Below are 20,775 nucleotides of genomic sequence, written 5' to 3'. Positions count from 1 at the left end.
AGCCTTTTTTTTAAATATTTTTTTATTTTTGAAATTTCAACATTTGGATAACGCTTTAACGTACTTGGAACCCTGAACAAATATCTCGGCCGACGGGGCACCAATCATTGGAATATTTTTGTCTTTTTTTATTTTTACCGGTAATTCTTTTATCCTTTTAAAAAATTAATTAATTTTAATTTTTAAATTATATATAATAACACATAATAATTATATATACTTTTTTACGTATTTTATAATAATTTAAAATTTTATTATAAAATAATTTATAATTTTATTTAAGGTTTAAGGTTTAAGGTAATTTTATTATAAAATAATTTATAATTTTGATTTAAGGTTTAAGGTTTAAGGTTTGAAGTTGGTATGAACGGAGGAAGGTGATTAAGAGCCTTCACCAACTACGATAGAAAAAATAGATTGCAGTCATCAAAGTTGCAGATTTGTCAACACCAAACCAGAATTTTCTGTCAGTGTTTTAATACTCTCGATCACCAACATCTCTTGGCCGCTTCTCCAGAATCGTTAATCTTGTCCCAATCCTGGGGGAAATGAGTTGTACCAAGCTCGCCTCTCCATTTAAAGCAAAAACCAGTTTTGTCGCCGAAGGAGACGGCATTGGAATTACAGTTCGTGCGAGGGAGACGGAATTCACTGGAGGGAAAGAATGATGATTCCTCGGATTGAGATTTGGGGATTTGTTAGGGTTTTTGTCTATTTGATCCCGGCAGGTTTCTTAGAAGCCTGAAACGTTTGTGCCTTTGGGGAACAAGGGGTTGGGACGACGACGGCTGGGAAACTGACCCACATGAACGGCTCCTAGAATCTGGGAAACCAGATTACGACCAGGAAGCAAATTCCTAATATAGGCGGTTTTGATCTGATTAAAATCGTACCTACATAGCGTCAATTTCTGGCGAACAAAATGTCTATTATTGATGGCATCCTTCAAGTATACATACGGATGGGTGACGATCATAAACCATTTAGGTAACAGTTCGTGAACCATATTAGATTCTCTTAGTCGCCCATACGCATATGTATAATTGATACATCATCATGAATATTTTTCATACATATAATATTTTTATATTCAAACAAAAAAACGAAACATAGCCGTCCGTACATCCCACTCCCCACTTTCCGACAACCTTTCTCCGAGTCTGCATGTAATTCAGCACTCTCGCGTCTAATTCCATTCCGGCCTCTTTTGCTCTCTCTCCGAAGTGTGAAAAATCCGAAAATAGCCAAGGAGAGACAGAGGGAGGAAATGGTTTCGTTCTTTAACGTTCTGGTGTATGGAGTGGGCAGCATTCTGGTGGCGGGGATGGCTCTGTTGGCGACGTTTCAGGAGAAGCTCGTCTACGTTCCGGTCTTGCCGGGACTTACCAAGTCTTACCCGATAACGCCCGCGCGGCTGCGTCTCAAGTACGAAGACGTGTGGCTGACCTCTTCGGACGGTGTTCGACTTCACGCGTGGTTCATCAAGCTTTTTCCCGACTGTAGAGGTGATACGTGAATCTGATCTTGATTGATTGTTTTAAATTCGTTTGGGGAAAGTCGAGCTAGGGCTTCGATGGTTTTTGAGTTTGGACTGGAGAATTTGAACTGCTTGTACCTGGGTTGGTTGTGGTTTTGTGCGATGAATCCTTGTTAGGGCAAGGCTGCTGTTGATTGTATTGTTGCGGTACTTTCTACCTTTAGTGGGGTTTGACTAATTATGTCAGACGGGAGGCAGTCGTGATAGGGTTACACATGATATTGCTATCGTCTTGTAGTTTAGATTCTATTTTGGGAATTTATAATTTCCATCCTAATTAGTTTACTTGGGTGGGGTCAGCAGTTTCGTCTTTTGTTATTACATCAAAGTTTGTTTAGCATTTAAGCTCAATATCTGTTAAGCACATAACCTCAGAAATCAGTGTTCCATGTCTGACCATCTCTCTCTCTCGATCCATCCCATAAGAGCTATAGAACTTAATACATCCGAGAAGTGTTGGTAGTAACTTTGTCATGGGAAGAGTATGGTCACGTGCAAACATATCTCGAATAACATAAAATGGTGAATAACGAAAGGGGAAGGGCAACTTAAATGGTTGGAAATGAAACCAATAAAAGCATGGGAGTCAAATTTATCTTCATTGGGGTTTTAAAAATCGTCACTGTGGACTGTAGATTTTGGGGACCTATTCAATTGAAGTGAAATGCCTTGACCTCATGAAAATTGTTTCTATTAGTTTGCATTTGTTTCCTGCAAGGTCTAATTAAGTGATTCAGCTCTTTTTGGATATATTTGCATGGAAATGGTCCTGCCACAACTATATCTTTCCAACCTTTTCAGTAATTAGCGACACTGCAACAATGTGAGCTTGATAGTGAGTGTTGAGTGTTACTAGCGTTTTTTACATTTTTTGGCGAAAGAATTTTCCCCACTTTAATCCTGCATTTTATAGTGTTTATTCATGTTTTCCTTACCATGGAATAGATTAACAAGTGTCTTTTTTTTTTACTCCAATTATCGTGATTCTGGAACATGCAAGAAAGGCTTAACAATGTGTTGCTGTTGTCGCAGGTCCTACAATGCTCTTTTTTCAAGAAAATGCTGGCAGTATCCTTTTTCTCTTGCTTTGCTGTATGTTTGACAATTTGTCTTATGTGTGTTTTATTTGGATGAATCTTTACTGATTACTCAGATATCGCTCATCGTCTTGAATTTGTTCGCATAATGCTGCAGAGGCTGCAATGTAATGTGTTTATGCTATCTTATCGAGGGTATATCTGTTTTCTCATCTTTGAGAGAGCTTGCTCTTTTTCCTTTTCGTGTTTCTACTTGATAGACCGAACTGATTATAACTATTTCTGTAATTCAGGTATGGTGCAAGTGATGGCTACCCCTCTCAAAAAGGCATTACAAGAGATGCTCAGGTAAGTGCAACCTTTTTAGGTTGTACTTGTATTTTCTTATTCTTTCTGTCTGTAATGTGGCCCATAGAAGGAATAGAAATAATAGTACAAAGTTTGCACTTGGGACTGTTGAAAACAAGTTATAATCTGTTTGCACTAGGATATAACTTGACCTTAGATGGATTTGGTGGTTTACAGAATATCATGGAAAGGTACTCGTGATAAAGAAAAGAAAACTCAAAAGAACTTTATTGATTGTACAACAAAATAAGATGTCTTGTCCAGTGGCTGGAGAGGGCTCTTTATGCCTTGTACTACAGGATTCTTGCATGGAAACTTACTAATAACAAAATATTAACTTGCCTTCACTATAATTTTCTAATTCGACAAGTACGACTTTTTTGGAAAATAAGCAATCTAAAATAAGAATTTTCTATTGATAAAAGAACTAGTTAATTGGGAAACACCTAATCAAAGAAACTGTTCTAATATACTTGATAAAAAGAAACAGTTGTGAAATCAGAAAACCCTAATAGTGAAAAGAATAGACTCACTCTAGGAAGAAATTTTCTAGAAAAAATACTTTCTAAAATTAATAAAATACAACTTTATCAAATTAGGAAACTGCTGAAAATGAAATGAATATAACCTAAGGAAACTCTTTAAGTATGCATCACTCTGAGATGAAATTCAAGCGCTTTTCTTTTCTGCTGTTAGGCCGCCTTGGACCATCTCATCCAGAGAACCGATATTGACATGGCTAGGATTATTGTCTTTGGAAGATCACTTGGTGGTGCTGTTGGATCAGTTCTTGCAAAAAACAATCCCGATAAGGTGTATCTTTAATTTTTTTTGTTATTTCAATGAATAGTGTGGAGGGTTCTCTTTATGTGTATAAAAATTGATGATGCTTCATGGATACTGCCTCTTCCTATTGCAGCTAGGCAACATTTTTGAAGGATTTTTGTTTTTTTTTTTCATTTGAACATCAGCTAGGGAAATAACAATTCTTTTAGGCTCTTTGGGATCCATCAAAATTGGAATAATTGAGAAGATACTGTAAGACACTCAAAGTCACTGACAAAGATGCTCATAAACCATTGAAGCAAAAGTTTTGTTTTCCTTCATCTTATACTTTTCTTCATGTGCTCCATGAATGACCTGATGAACTGCTAATACAAGACTAAGATCCTTTATATTAGTCAACCACTTAAATCTTTTTTATGTTCTAGCTCCTTACTAGTTGAATATAACACTTACAAATGGAAATAAATATGGATGCTGTTTTTTACCTTTTTTTAAAGATATACCTTCTCAACTATCTTAATATGCTCTCACGGTGAGCAAAGGAGCTGAAAAAGACGTACACATGCAAAAGTAAGAAAGCATGTTTTTAGCTGAGGCTTACATCAAGTTGTCTTTCGCTAGGTTCTTAATCCACAATTATGATGCAAGCAGTGGTATTTAGTGAAGTTTAAGTTTTTCGTCCATTTTGTAGATGTAGTACGAGTTCATTGTTAAATTTGATCTATTTAGAACTATTCTGTACCAAGTGGACAGCCATAACAATGTAGGGCTGGATGGCATTTTCAGGTTGGGCTTTTAGTTCCTATAGTTGCAGGGGTTGCTTACAAGGGCAATAACCTCACAGGGGTTACTTCTCATTTATTACTCAGAAAATCTGACATATCTCGTATATGCATATTTGTAGTTGGACTGGCTATCTTATGTATCTTGAACATAAAAACTTGCATTGTCAGTGGATCTAATGTGTATGAGTGCATCAAGGAGAAGAGCACATGGAGAAACAAGGAAAGGGCCAACAATTAGGCATTGTACTTAGATAGGCTATTATGTGTGTTACTGCAAGCAAACACTATTATGGACTATTAATTTGCTAGAGATGGAAATTATGGAAATTATGTGTGACCATGAAGTAAGAACGCAGGTTATTAATTCTTTAATCAAGTGGTATGAATTTGATTAACAAATTTAAATGTGGATTCTGCTCCTTGCATGTCTATATAAACGCAAGTGGGAAATTTGGGGATGGGTGTTGGGATGACGCCAACTTAACAATTGATAGGCTTAAGGGCGTAGCTTGTGTTCCATTGGCTATAGAGCTTTCACACACTTTGCTAGTTATCTATTTTGGTATTAGGGCAGACAATGCATCTCATGTTTGAATCCTAGAGGATATAACCTATAGAAAGGACTACATGCTACCAAAGTGAGAGCTGTCATAAAAGGTGAAAAAGCTACTTAATCTACAGTGAGAGCTGCTATAAGGTGGGCTTTTATGGACATTAACACATAGGCACAGTGTATTATTATGTATCTGCGAGGCCCAATTTGATTATAGACATTTGTTGGACCAACTAGAATAGGTCAGTATAAGGATTAGATTTCCATGTTCCATTGCCATTTTCTCCTGAGGAGATCCTTGCAACCATCACTTCCTTCCCATCCGGCAAAGCCCCAGGGCCTGACAGGTTTATTGCAAAATTTTGTACAAAGGGATGGGATTATCTTAAAGCTGTTATTCAAGATATGCTCAATGACTTCTTTCAGAATGGTACAATCAGCCCCACATTGGGGTTGTCTCTTATTGCTCTCATTCTCAAGAGAGATGAGGCTGATTTGCTAGGTGGCTTTCGGCCTATTAGTCTCATTTCTAGCCCATATAAGATCATTGCAAGGTTCTAGCCTCAAGATTATGGTCCTTGCCAACATCATTAGAAATAACCAAAGGGTTTTTCTTAAAGGGAGACAATTCTTGATGGAAGCTTCTTAGCTCATGAACTTCTTCCCTAATTTCACAAAAGTGGCATTCTCGGAGTAATTCTTAAGTTGGATATGGAGAAGGCTTTTGACAGAGTTAGCTGGTCTTTCCTTAATTATATCCTACTTAGGAATAGATGGAGAATGTATATTCAAAGTTGTGTGTCTTCGATATCCTTTTCTCTATTATTGAATGGTTCAATGCATGGTCATATTAAATGCTCTCGGGGATTGCATCAACGTGTTGTCATCCCTTCTTTTCATTATTACAGGGAAACCCTCACCACACTTTCCTTAATTATATCCTACTTAGGAATAGATGAAGAATGTATATCCAAAGTTGCGTGTCTTCGATATCCTTCTCTTTGTTATTGAACGGTTCAATGCATGGTCATATTAAATGCTCTCGGGGATATCCTCACCACACTTTTTGAATTTGCTAGACAGAGAAGTAGGATCTCCCTACTGGGATCCACAATCTTTTTGTTTGGAGTGCTTTTAATCTAATTTGTAGATGTTACCCTTTGTTTTGTTAACTGGTGATTTTGACCAACTTACTAGCTTGTGAACCTTTTTATCCATTTATGAGCTTATGTCTGGCCCTAGAATGAACTGGTCAAAATCCTTCCTCTATGTGAGCAATGTGGAGTACTTGGATGCCCTTGGGATGGTGGATCTATGTGGGAGCAAGTTGGGATATTTTCCCTCTTCTTCCTTGGGTATCTCGGATCCCCGTCCTTGAGTGCGATGAGAAGTGACTTGCAAGTTGGCATAGTAATTTCCTCTGTCTAGTCGGGAGGGCAACTCTTATACAATCTACGTTTGTTGAGCTCTTGAATTACTATTTGTCATTCATTTCTTGCTCGGTCTGAATGGTATATCAAATTGAGTCTATAGAGGGAAGATTCCTTTATAGGGGTGCCACTACAGACTTTAAAGTACCACCTAGTAAACCGGAAGGAGGTTTGTAATCTGAAATCGACTCCGATATTAACAAACAAAAATCATGAACTTTGAGCACTTATCAAAATGGTTGAAAATTTTGAAAATGTTAGGGATAATATGTGGCATATGATCATTTCAAGTACATACAACTATGAAAATGGCATTTGATTACCCCATAGTGGACCTTGTAAACAAGCATCTAGCCTACAGAAATGAATTTGCAAGTTCTGCCACCATGTTGAAGAAGGCTTCAAATCCATGTTTGATGTGGAGACTTCACCTCCTTTTGGCATGCCAGTTAGATGGGAGAGACTATGTTTACAAGGCTTTCCCTCAAATCTATAGGATTGCTAGAAGTTAAGGTATCGCTATAAAAATTCATATACTCTCACAAATGGAAATTGTTGTTGGGTTCTCAACTTGAAAAGGGCCTCAATATATGAAGAGGCCTCCGAAACTTGCAATCTTCTCTTCATGCTTGATGCCCCTTATGTGCAGGGATGGGGATTTGATGTAACAATTTGGACCTGTGATTCATCAAGACCATATTAGGTTGCATGATTGCATCTCAATACTTCACCTTTTTTATTACAACTCTAGCAATGATCCTATAGCGGGCTAAATGTGGAAAAAGAAAGCTGCCCCAAGGTCATCCATTTTCTTTGGTGTGTAGTAAAGGGCAAAATCCTTACTATAGATCAACTTTGTAAAAGGCAAACCAAATTGGAGATTTGAACTGAAAGTTATGGAAGGGCATATTAAAAAAATAGACTATCTATTACTTCTGTTAAGGAATAGTCCCACATGGATTAGTGAGTATCAAAATCTTGAGTTTATTAGTTGGGAAAAAGGTTTCCTAAGTTGGCTAGTCATTTTGGGATGGGCCTTGGACCCATGTGTACATGGTATTAGAGCAGGTACTCATATGTGGGCCTACACCTAAATTATCCACTTATAGAGTCACAAAAGAGGGCCTACACCTAAATTATTCACTTGTAGAGCCACAAAAGAGGGCCTACACCTAAATTATCAACTTGTAGAGCCACAAAAAGAGGGCCTACACGTGAGGGGGAGTGATAAGAAATAGTCCCACACGGATTAGTGAGTAGAAAGATCTTGAGTTAATATATACATCCTTTTAAAAAAAAAAAAGTACAAAAATCTTGAGTTTATTAGTTGGAAAAGAGGTTTACTAAGTTGGCTAGTCATTTTAGGATGGGCCTTGGACCCAATTTTACAACTTCACTACCCTCTCTCATAGTAGATTTGTTTGGTCTCTAATTTTGCTTTCCACCTTCTCTCCCTATGCTTCTTTTGTACTTTGTCCCTTTGGGGAGGATTGAAAAAGTTCTTTATGAGTTATCCTTGGCAAGTATGGTTTGAAATGGAAAGAGCATAACTATAAAAATTCTGAAAGTAAACAAAGATCTCTAGGAGGAATCAATGAAAGAGTTATGCACTCCATCCAATTTTAGGCGAGTAAACACACTGAAACATCTCATCTTTCTAGTTCTGTCATTAGAAGAAATTGGAAGAGTATTATTAGATCTGCATCTCATCACATTGTAAATCTGGTGCTTGACTTTCCACTCAGGAGGGATGGCTGAAACTCAATTTTGATGGCAGTTTTAGGGGTAATCCTAGGGTGGTGGGTGAAGGGGGATCATTCCAGATTCCACGAGGATGCGTCGTTTCTTCTACTACTTTTGGATAGTGTGAGTCCACTGTGGTGGAGTTGAGAGCCGTCCTTCAAGGCCTTGGGCTGTATAGGGATCACTGCTCTTCTCCTTTGATTGTGGAAGGAGATTCAACAGTTATTATCTTGTCGGCCTTGGGAAAGAAAGTCATCCCACGGAGATTTCTGATGTACTTTTATGAGATCGAGGGTATATGTAGATAGATGACAATTTCCTGGCAGCACACTCTTAGTTTTGCTCATAGTGTAGCCAAATATATAGCGAGGGAAGGAACATCTTGTCAGCACCTTGCTATCGGAAACTTATTCCCTTTGTGATTTTTGTGTTTATATTATTTCTTTGTTTTCCTTTTGGCTTTAGTTTTGCTCTTTGTATGTACTCTCTCATGTACACTTTGCTCTCTTTAGAACCTTCTTAATGAATTCCTCTTCCCATTGCTCTTCAAAAAAGAATTTTAGGGCATTTTACATATTGGTTTGATTCCTTACCATGTCCCTTTCAACGACCTGCAATAGTAACCTATTTCATACTTTTAGTTGTTTGGCTATTGTTTTTCAATACTAAGTGAAATTTGTTTCAACCAAAGTCTGAGCGATCATTTTGATTTGCAATCAAACGACAAGGTTGACTTGAATTTGGAAAGAGACTAAGACAATTTCCTGTTATTATTGGTTTGGAATTAGTTAAAGGTGTTTTATTTATGTTAATCTTTTGATTATGTTTAGTTGTTTAATTGTTCTGGGACTTATCTTTAAGTATTAGACTTTGGGTATAACTGGATATGGGTAGTTTAATTGTAGTTTGATTTTATTTGCTTCGAGGCCCATTGTACTCAAATTACTACAAGTTAGTGAAGTATTTATGTTTTCTAGAAATTCAGCATGGTATTGGAGCGGGTTTTGTGAGTTGACTCGATCAACCCACAAAGATAATGTGATTTGTTTTTGGTTTATCATCTCTAGTAGTTTAGGTTCATATTATACCTTTTTTTCTTTCTTTCCTATCCCAATACCCATTATTTCCTTAGTGCTCTCACCTCCTTACTGAACTGCAAATTGTATATTGACAGAAAAATCTTTGAGTATACTTTCTAACACAAAAAGAATTTTGGCAATCAGAGTTTTCTACAAAGAGAAATCGATATTTGAAGCAATAAAGGTCAGATTTCAAGAGAGGTTCAAGCAACAATAGAAAACTTCAACTTTTGAGGCATTTTATAATATTAAGAACGATACTTTATATGGAAGATTATATGTCAACAGAAAGATATGTAAATCTATTTTTTACCTATCAAACCAATTTTCAATCCGAGTTTTCTAGAGGGAATATCGTTATCAGAAGAGTCAATGGTCATGCTGGTTAAAGAAGAAAGAGTACTCAGTTTTACCAGATTATAAAGTTCAAAATCTATTAGATTTTTTCTCTAAAAAGAAGTATATTATAATTAATGAAAGGTATCGAAATCTAGTTCCAGAAGGAGCAAAGTTCATGTCAATCTGATCTATATGTAAGGAGATATTCACATTGGAGTCGACAAGGGTCAAACTACAGAACAAAGCAAATCAAGAGGTATAAAAAGATTCAAAAATAGAGTTTTTTATGTCAAATTAGGTATCCATTTAAAGCTATTTGAGTCGTGTTTCTTGAGCAACAAACCATTTTTTATTCTGAGCTAAATTTTTGGAGATATCGATATTAGAAGTACAAAAGGTCAGTTTTACTGAAAAATCTCTCATTTACATATTTTTTCTCCTATTATCTATCCATGCATTGATGTGAATTGAATTTCCTTTTCTCCTAGAATCTTAGTTTTTTAGCCAAATTTCTCTTCTAATCAGAAATTTTTGGTCAAACTTAATCACTCCATGATGTGTTCATTCAAGGTATGCAATATCTTGCTTTGATGTTGTTTTCAAGTTTTGTGTTTTTGTTACTCGGTTATGTATCTTCCACATCGTCAACTCTGAAAAATTGTGGTGGTGCCAAAAAAAAATTATAGTTGGTCAAATTTAATAAGTTCTATCATTATAATTTTCAGTACTTTTTTTTTTTTTATAGTTACATCACTTTCCGGTTAAAGATGTTTTTCGCTAGTATTTTTTTAGTTTATCATTTTGTGTTTTTATCATTTTAGAGCAATGCCTAGACCACTACCTAAAAAGTATAGAAGTCTGCCCAGCATCCAACTTGAGTTTAGTCTTTTATTTATCACCCAAGAGGTGATTTCTGTTTGAGCTACCCTTAAAAAAGTGAGTAGTCTCTTTGTTGTGTTCTAAAGTTGGGTTGTTTTTTAGCTTTTAAATATAAGTGGAGTGTGTTTCAAACTATGATCGCTTTGATTGGTGTATGGAGCTTGGTCGTACGACTAGGAGTAATTTTCTTCTCCTATTTTGTGTTTTGTCCAAGCTGGGTTTCTAAATCTTTTTTATCCCCATCTTGAGGGGGAGAAGTTTAAAAAGAAGTACAAGAAAGAGGTATGTTATTCCACACATGCTGTGGTAATTTTTATGTGACCAAAATCTTCAAGAAAGAGGGAGAACAAAAGATGAGGTTTTTGCATCTGTGAAGATTTTTTTAGCAAAAGAAAATGGAAGGCCAAAAATCTTTTCCATTACAAGCTGAAGTTATAAACTTCAGCTTGAGGGGGATTTTGAAGAGTAGGTATGGAAGAGTCTTACATGCCTCTCATAGCAAGAAGTCTCACAAAGTTAGAATTAATATGGTGGAGTCTAAGATGTGCCTCATGGATGGGGGTCTCATAGAAAAGTCTCAATTAAAGGTGTTTAGTTATATTAGTCTTTTAATTATGTTTAGTTGAGATCTCATCGGGCTAGAAAGTTAGTTGGTCAAAAACATCTATTACTGGCTTTAACATAAAAAAAAAAATTTGCTTAGCTCAATGGCAAACTATCTTGGATTTAAAATTGAGATGTCTGCTGGAACATATCGGGTCTCTCCTTGACCCCTCGTCTCCCTTCCAAGGTTTCTTGGCACCCTGTAATTGAGCAATTGGAAAGGCGCTTGGCCCCCTGGAAAGGGAAATTCCTTTTTAAAGCAGGCAAACTGGTTCTGATTAAATCCTATTTACATGGAATTCCCAGCTACTAATTGTCCATGTTCCGATGTCCTGTTTCTATCACAGAATCGAGCTTCTCAAAAGAAGATTTTTGTGGGGAGGCCAAATGGGGAGAAAAAATATCATCTTGTAAATGGGATGAGGTTTGCAAACCAAAATCTCTTGGAGGTCTGGGTATTCAGGATTCTACCACTACAAATTCTGTTCTTCTTCTTAAATGGATCTAGAAATTCAACCTCTACCCTGCCTTAATATGGAGAGCTCTAGTAGCGGCAAAAGCTAACAAACATTCATGATATAAAGATTCTACATGTGGAGAGCTCTATTCTCTCTCCCTTGCCTGGAAAAAAATCGTCCTTCTTCTTCCAGATTTCAAGAAAGTAGTAAAGTGCTATGTCGGAAATGGTACCTCAACAAAATTCTGGGATGATTGGTGGACTAGCCAATCCAGCCTCAAAATCAGCCATGAATCAATCTCTAGCCTCTCCGAAAATTTTGATGCCTTCATCTCTAAAATGTGGTATGACAGCGGGGATTGGAACTTAAATCTCAGAAGACATCTTTCTGATCCTGAAGCCATGCTGGCCTCCAATCTCCTATCAAGCCTTCCCGTAGTGAAGCCCAATTACACAAATGATACATTGATTTGGACACCTTGCTCAAAAGGGTCCTTCTCCACTACCTCAGCCTACAACTTCTTCTGCAACACATCCACAACCCATTCAAATCATCTTGCGGCCTTTGCTTGGAACCTCTTTGCCCCGCCACGTGCAAAAATTTTCATTTGGACAGCCTACAAAAATAAAATCGTCACCTCTGATTCATTAATTCGGCGGGGTACCGAAGTCCCGGATCCACTGTGCCCTTTTTGCAAAATTGCTCTAGAAATAGCCAATCACATTCTCCTATTATGCCATTATGCCCACTCGGTCTAGACCTCTCTCTGAAATAAAATTGGGCTCCAATATTGTGTTGTTGCAAATCTGTCATCTACTATCCTCTCACTCATTGATTCCAGACTCTCAAAGTTAGGAAAGTTGATTATATCATGTTGTATTGGACATATTCTATAGGGACTATGGAAAGAAAGAAATAGGAGGAAATTTAAATGCAAATCCTCCCCGTAGAAGTTCTGACTGATCAAATTACAGGCCAAGTATCTATTTGGCTCCTAAACCGAAAAGAATTCAGAAACTTTAGCAGCACAAACTTCAGGGAAAATTGGTAGCTAGCTGCTGAGCTCTCTCGGCCCTATCGCTCCCCGATCATGGCTATTTGGACCCCCCCACCATTGGGCCATTTCAAGCTTTACTTCTATCAGAGTGCTCTTGGTTGCCCTAGTCCTGCAGGCTATGGAGGAGTTAGACATGATGCAAACGGCGATCTCCTCTTCTCTTTTGTGGGCCCTCTTGGAAACTCTGATTCCCCTACAGTAGAACTTTCGGGATTGCTAAACAGAATTCATTTTTTTTCAAATCGACTCTCGGGTCCCTCTGCATAGAAGGCGACTCAAAGGTGGTCATCAACTGGTGTGAAAAATCCATAAGGCCTCCATGGCGTCAATGGGATATGTACTCAGAAATATGTAATTTAATTTCCCATTTGAATTGTAATTGGAAGCACATTCCTTGCTTTGCCAATCACTTGGTAGACATCCAGGCTAAGGCGGGCATTTCACTCCAACACCTTGTTGTGGACGAAGGCCCTCAGGCCTAGATTTGATTGTACTTGCTCTTCTTTTTATAGTCTATTTACACATTTTTCAAAAAAAAAATTATGTTTAGTTGTTTAATTTTTCTAGGACTAATCTTTAAGTATTAGACTTTGGGTATAACTGGGAAATGAGTAATTTATTATAATATGATTCTATTTGCTTTCTCTATTATAAATAGAGGCTCATTGTACTCAAACTACAACAAGTGAATAAAGTATTTCTTTTTTTTAGAAATTCAAAATGTAAATATTCATTAAAATAGAAAATTGGGCATGCAGCCCTATATAGTACAAAGGGAAGTGATAATAAATGAAAGAAATTACAACCAGTCCATGTTATGGTTCAAGTTTACAACTTGATGTAAGATCCTTGCTTTAGCGAGTGAATCTACCAAAGAGTTTACTGAATGAAACACATGCTTCCACAAAATCCAGAAAGGCATTGCTAGATCCATCGGGAATTCCCTAATCATTTTCTATGGCAGAATCGCCTCAATGATTTGCAGCTGGTTGAAAATGTCTGCAATACAAAATGATTCCTTGAAGAACTGCCTAGATTTACGCTTCCATAGAATCTACCATTCCCAATTGGTCCTAAATAGGACACGGTTAATTCCTCGTTCAAATATTTGAAACTTCTCTTTTATTGCATTAATGCTTCTGTGGGGGGGCGCTATGGAGGGGACTCCAGAAGGTTCAGGTTGATAGGAATAGACGGGATTTGAAATTTTGGTGACTATTGGAGGGTTCAGAGTAGACATGATTGCTTTGGGGGAGTGAGTTTGGTGTTCCCCAGGGATAGGGAAGACACAGTCAGAAGTGAGGGGTGGATCTGAAGGATCCTTTTCCGAGGGAGCAAGAATCCTCGGGATTGGGTTTTCGACGGTAGTAGTGGGGGGTATGCAAAAGGGTTTTTTTGGATTTAGGGGAAGGGCTGATATGGGTACGCTAGGTTTTATAGAGGACACGTGTGGAGTGGGACTGGCCAGGACGTGTTTTTGGGTATAGAGAGGGACAGAGAGAGTCTCAGGGTGAGGATTTTCAGGGTAGATTTTTTGGATTGGGGGGAGGCTGAAAGCCGATTCAGAAGAGAGAGAAGGGCTTATGGCAGACTGTGGGACAGGCGGTGAAAGGGATGGACGTGGTGAGCAGATGATTGAGCTGATTAGACTGGTGCGGGGCTTCAGGAGTGATAGACTTAATAGGGTATCGGGAATGGAAGGGTTAATAGTTTTTAAGAGCTGAGATGATAAGCCAGGTGTCTGGCGCAGAGCTTCAACATTTTCCGTTGATTGCTTCTATTTCATGGAGTACCTTTTTTCCTTTGGTCTTTCTGTCAATGAATCTTGTTATCCAAAATTCCTTAATATGGTGCGCAGCTTCTGTGGCTGTATCCTAGTACTTTAGTCATCCACTTGAGAGCTTTTTATAAGCTTGATTATACTGAACATATTTTAATTTCATTTGGGTCGGTCTCTCTCTCTTTCTCTCTCAGATTGTTCCATATTTTTGTTATATCTTGTGTTTGATTTCTAAGCATTTGTTCCTTGATTTGCAGGTATCTGCTATCATATTGGAGAACACCTTCACTTCAATCTTGGACATGGCTGGTGTTCTGTTGCCATTTCTAAAGTGGTTTATAGGTGGCGGTGGCTGTAAAGGTCCGAGGATCCTCAATTGTCTTGTTCGTTCCCCATGGAGCACTATTGACATTATTGGGCAGGTAGAATTGATTGTTACCTGGTTGCCTATGTATATGATTGTGTGATTGCTCTCATAAGTTGTGTTCATCATACTGAGGCGTTGTTTCTTTCTAGCTTTGGATGGTTGTATACCTAAGTATTGGGCCTAGTGGCCCATTCTTTGATGTGTGAAAGCAAAAGATACCAAAACCATTATCGTGTTGTTGGTCCTCTCACCGTTTTAGTTTCTTGCTGCTGTTGATTTTTTTGGAAACATTTCATTGGTAATTTCAAAAGGAAAAAAAAGGATTTTAGGTGTTTTCTGCTTCTGTACTATTAATGTTGACAATGGCTAACCAATACACCCAAAAGACCGATCTGTTAGGTGCGGAAAACTACTGCCTACAAGAGTGGACGGAACCACTCTAACACCCACCCAGCCCATTCTCTACCGCCTCTCATGGGATTCGAACGCGGGACGTGGCGTGCCCAGCTCTGATACCATGACAGCGGCTAGCCAATACACCCAAAAGACCGATATCTTAGGTGCGGAAAGCTACTGCCTACAAGAGTGGACGGAACCGCTCTGACAAATGTATCTATAAAATCCAAAATTTTCACTTTTTAATTGGATTTTTGCAATCTTTAATTCATATGTTGAAAAATTTGCTGGCAAATCTCCCATAGCAACTCATCTTAAAAGAGCAAAGAAAGAGAAAAAAAGAGGTTGCTGTTTTCTGTGCTAGAAGTTGAGCTAGGAAGAGCAAAGAAAGAGAAAAAAAGAGGTTGCTATTTTCTGTGCTAGAAGTTGACCTTGGAGTTTGGCTCAGCTCATTGACTAGCATGAAATGGTATTATCATGCTATGTAGGATCTTACTAAACAAACACATTGTAAAGTAGATTTCTTGTTTTCTTTTGTCTATATGATCCAAGTTTGATAATAACTTTGGGCTATTTCTAGAACTGGATAAATAAGGATTTGTGTTCCCTTAATAGGTTGTGTGATTTCTGTCATCTTTTTTTTTTTTTTTTTTGAAATGATGCTAAATTTTATTAAGAGAGCTCAAACAAGTAAATTACAAGGAGGGAAGCCTTCCCAAACAATGAGAGATTGCTGGGAGGGTCCGGATTTTGCCAATTTATCAGCCATTTTCTGTCATCTTGACAGTTAAGAATAGCAATGAAATTATATATCTGAGTTGTATAAAAGATATAACTCAACTTTTCTCTTGATTATTGAAGAATTAGAAACATAATAGAAATTCAACATTTTTATCTGTTTAAGCACCTCCTTTGTATCTCATGTTGGGTAACCTTTAGGGGAGCTTTATTTCACCAAGGAATTTGAAAAGGAGACCAAACTTATGTCCTTTTCTGGAGTTATTTAAAACTTTAATCCTGAGTTGGATAACTCTTAACTGTCCCCTTTTCTGGCTTTTCTCGAAAGATGCTTTAACAATATTAGCGTGATATGCATAGTGATGGATAATACACTCCAGTGTACTGCACAATGGTATAGTTTCTTTGATTGAAAATTTTATGAAATTATTGTGTAAATGCAATATTGTGGCATTATCATCATTCTCATATTTGATAGATTTTGAGCTTTATCTGAGCATGAGTTGGGCCTCTGATTCTTTTTTTTTTTTTCTTTTCAATATTAGTTGCACACACACACACAGTACCACTGCAAACTCAAGGTCACTTGAGGGAAGCAAGGTTAAATCTGAAAGTTCTAAAAGGAAGCATGGCTCATGTCTGGTGTAATGTGGAATCATTTTTGCAGATTAAACAACCGATTCTATTTCTGTCTGGTTTGCAAGATGAGATGGTTCCCCCTTCTCATATGCAGATGCTTTATGCTGAAGCATCAGAAAACAACAGGAGATGCCTATTTATTGATTTTCCCTCAGGCATGCATATGGATACGTGGCTGTCTGGTGGTGATAGGTATTGGAGATCTATTCAGCTGTTTTTTGAGCAATATCTTCCAGAGAGCCGGGAGAATGACAGTCATAGCGGTTTGTCAACCTTGATTTATATTTTATCTAATTGCTTAGTTGGATTGACCCAAGAAATCTCTATTTTATAATTGGTCTCTGTTGCTTTCTCAATATGATGATTGTTTATTTATTTATGGGAAGAATGAATTTCAGTCCTGTTTGTGTACTCTCTTCTCTCTTCAAAAATTCCTTTTGACTATTTTCTCACTTTAAATATAAGTATTCTTTTCGGGTCAAAGGAGGTTTCTTAAGTTGATGTCAATCTTATTAAGGCATAAAAATCAGTATGCAGATAACATTGCCGTCCTCCACATATTAGGGTCGGCAGATGGATCTTCTCACTCCCACTTGTTTTTTCTTGTTGGAATATAGATGCATGGAAGCAGCACCTATACATGCATATTGCACCTGTGAAAAAATACTTTTTGCACAAAATGATTTGTAAGATGCTGTTTAAAACTCAAAAAGATGTAATTAACTGAAATTATTTAGTGCATAATAACCGCTCATAGTGCTTCTATTGTTTCTTTTTGTATGGGCTCTTCGCTTGTGTACATAGAAAATGACAAGCATAACCACATTCTGCTACAGATTTACATATTTCTAGCGGTGTATGAAAGTTGAGACCCATGATGAACAGTTGGTTTGTAAAACTATCAGTTCATTCTTGGGACCAACCACACTTTTACTATTCCAAACTCTGCTCAACCATGCCTATGTACCAATTCGCTTGGCTTTGCTGTAAGAACGAGCCAGCCCTGGTTGAAATGAGAGATAAAGTGGAGCTTATGATAAACATAGGATTTTGTTAATGATCAGTCCTTCAATATGTTTCTAAGATAGGGAAAACGGTGTCTGAGACTCTTTTGGACATGGGATTTTATGTCTGGCCTTGGGGGAATATTGACAGTGTTGATTATTTTGCTTGATACAGTTGCAAGATGATTGGAGCTTTCTAAATGAAGCTGAGTAAACACCAATTACCCCACATTGACAGCTAGTTTCATCAATTGTTTGCAGGAGAAGCTGAAAATTTTGAATTTATCGTGCATTAGGCTGCCCTGTCTCCTGGACATTTGCTAAGTTGGAATCTAGATTTCAGTTCTCTTTTGTCGCTCACTTTTTGTCAGTTTTCACTTTGTGTAATCACACCGGCTTGTTACCTTTGGTCTAATCTGGAGTTCTTTTTGTATACTCTTGTACCATGATCTCTCAATGAAAGTTAGCTCACTGACACTCAAGATTTCTGCACAATTCAGTCGATCCAAACTTTTCTTTTGTTGTTTTAAAGAACATCATCATTATCCAGTTGTCATATTTATATAATTATAAAAAGATATTTTTACTCTCTATTTTCGCAAGTCCTGCTTTCATCTGACATAATCAAAAGTGAAATGAATTGTTTCCACTTCAACTCTTGTTTGGGTGTTAGTCCAGGCAGGTGAAGTGGCTGGAAAACAGATTCTAGTGTACTTTTCTAAATAAAGAAGAAAATGAGTAACTTTTTATGATTATAGTTTATTATAAATTAAAACAATAATTACGTGTGATTATAATAAATTATATAAAATTAATAAAAAAATTAAATAATAACATAAGGGAATATAATAAATAAAATTAATGGTTTAATTAATTATAATAATTGGATAATTAAACCAATTAATGATTATAGTTTATTATAAATTAAAACAATAATTACATGTGACATGAATAAATTATATAAAATTAATAAAAAAATTAAAAAATAACACAAGGGAATATAATAAATAAATCTAATGGTTTAATTAATTATAGCAATTGGATAATTAACCAATTAATGATTACAATTCATTATAAATTAATATACTAATTATGTGTGACTATAATAAATTATATAAAATTAATAAAAATTAAAAAATAACATAAGGGAATATAATAAATAAACCTAATTGTTTAATTAATTATAAAAATTGCATAATTAAACCAATTAATAATTATAATTTATTATAAATTAATATACTAATTACGTGTAACTAGAATAAATTATTTAAAGTACATAAAACCGTTAAAAATAACATAAATGAATATAATTAATAAATAAATTATTTTGTAATAACATAATATATAGTATAAAAATACTTAATAAATTAAAAAACTTAATAAATAAAATTAAAACACGTGACAAAAAGGTATAAAATGGCAACGACGAATATAATTAGAGTAAATTATTTTTAACAACGAGTTTGTGCGTTTAACATCATCAACTTACTAGTTTTGTAGATGGGAACGATAACATACATGTTCAAAAGCAATGAAAGTACAACCACTAATAATCATTCTACATATTAGTTGCTATAACATCTTGAAATTGTGCAGCTCTAGTGGATTCTGATGCACGACGCCTCCGCATGGTTGTTGATAGGTTGCCTTCATCCCGAAGATTATCACTATCATCGCTATTTTCATCCGAATTTTTACCTGCTAATTGGCCCTCATCACCTCCTCTACTAACTTCATCATCTGAATCATCATCTTCCAATTCAAACATATCATTGTAATCCTCTTTACGTATATAATTGTGTAATATGCAACAAGTTATTACAATTTTCATCTGGATCTTATAAGAAAATAGAGGAGCGATTTTCAACATTTGGAATCGAGCTTTTAAAGCACCAAAAGTTCGTTCAATAGTATTCCTCAAATATGAGTGCCTTCGGTTGAATAGATCTTTATCATTTCTAGGAGGGTTGTCTCCAAATTCTTGTAGATGATAACGAGTTCCTCGATATGGAGCCAAAAATCCTAGCATATTTACATAATGAGTATCGACTAGATAATATTTACCTACATAACAAAATATTTTTCACATAAGATAATTGAAGATAAAATAGAACAAAATTACTACATAAAAATATATTATTTACCTTCAGGTACACAGATTCTATTTAGACAACTTGGAATAGAGTTCTAGTAATGCGGAAAACATACAAAATGTTTTACAGTAAATCATAATTTACTAACCTTGTTATAGTCTTGTCATACAGAATGACATGCAGTAACTCGATGTGTGGTTGCATCCCAACCAAACCCATTAGTGTTGAGACAACTCGTTACTGTTTGGTAAGTTTTCTTCTATGATCTTGTTCAATTCTTGAACTGCTCAATAGTTTTTTTATGAGTTACGTTTTCGTTGAACCTATTGACACAGTCCAAATACACTTCATGCTTCTAAACCACGTTGGGCATCTTGTTCCCCATATTGACTTGCTCAACTAAGATGTTGTCATCATCGAAGGTCCAAATGTCATATGATCGAGGGGTTTGTGGTATTCTTTCAGCCATTTATAATCTAAATCCGAGATGGTCATCATGGAAAAAAAAATTATCAGACAACCATTACCCGTCATAGTAACTAGGGACACACAGAAACACAACCAACAAATAACAAAATACCATGTGGTGGACATTTATAACTCCAAAATCTCCTCACCACATGGTAAATGCATTCCATAACACTTCAAACATATTCAACAACATTCTAAAATATTTCAAAATCAATCCAACTAATTTCATTGTAGATTACTAGAACAATGCAAACACTAACTCATCGAGTCCAAATTCACCCAACACCCCTGGTAGAGCCCCATATGGCTTCGCAGTCACTAAACCCCCTAAACCCTAAACCCTAACCGAGAACCCTAACAAATTAAAATAAGCCCCAAACCCTAAACCCTAAACCCTAAACAAATTAAAATAAACCTTAAAACCCCTAAAAGCCCCAAACCATAAAACACCTTAAAACCCCTAAAAGCCCCAAACACTAAACCCTAAGCACTTAAAACACTATCACCCCAAAAATCGAGAACCCTATTTTAAAAAAAAAACATAAACCCTAATTCCAGACCTAAAGACTATACCTTAAACCTAAAAGTCCCAAACCCCAACTCTAATCCCGAAATTAAACTCTATCAACACGAATTTGAACCCTAAATCCCAC

The 20,775-nt window shown here is 36.4% G+C and overlaps 1 protein-coding gene across 6 annotated transcripts; it reads left to right on the top strand.

The window, feature by feature from the left end:
- The first annotated feature begins 980 nt into the window (after positions 1-980).
- LOC137956139 (alpha/beta hydrolase domain-containing protein WAV2-like) lies at positions 981-18,035 on the top strand. Of its 6 annotated transcripts, none has more exons than XM_068803495.1 (8): positions 984-1,505; positions 2,570-2,605; positions 2,691-2,769; positions 2,868-2,922; positions 3,619-3,735; positions 14,672-14,836; positions 16,583-16,746; positions 17,820-18,035. In XM_068803495.1, the coding sequence occupies exons 1-8, from the start codon at positions 1,268-1,270 to the stop codon at positions 17,827-17,829; spliced, it is 864 nt and encodes a 287-aa protein (XP_068659596.1). In that variant the 5' UTR covers positions 984-1,267; the 3' UTR covers positions 17,830-18,035. The 6 variants fall into 6 exon arrangements, with proteins under 6 accessions (XP_068659599.1, XP_068659596.1, XP_068659595.1 ...); XM_068803494.1 differs by having other exon boundaries at positions 986-1,505; positions 16,583-16,817; positions 17,734-17,823; XM_068803493.1 differs by having other exon boundaries at positions 991-1,505; positions 16,583-16,817.
- Positions 18,036-20,775: the final 2,740 nt, after the last annotated feature.

Source organism: Aristolochia californica, unplaced genomic scaffold (assembly GCF_029961685.1).
Source record: "Aristolochia californica isolate CCGP_79_NKW_82.1479 unplaced genomic scaffold, dmAriCali1.0.hap1 SCAF_2, whole genome shotgun sequence".
NCBI lineage: Eukaryota > Viridiplantae > Streptophyta > Magnoliopsida > Piperales > Aristolochiaceae > Aristolochia > Aristolochia californica.
This window is presented reverse-complemented; position numbering and strand designations above follow the sequence as displayed.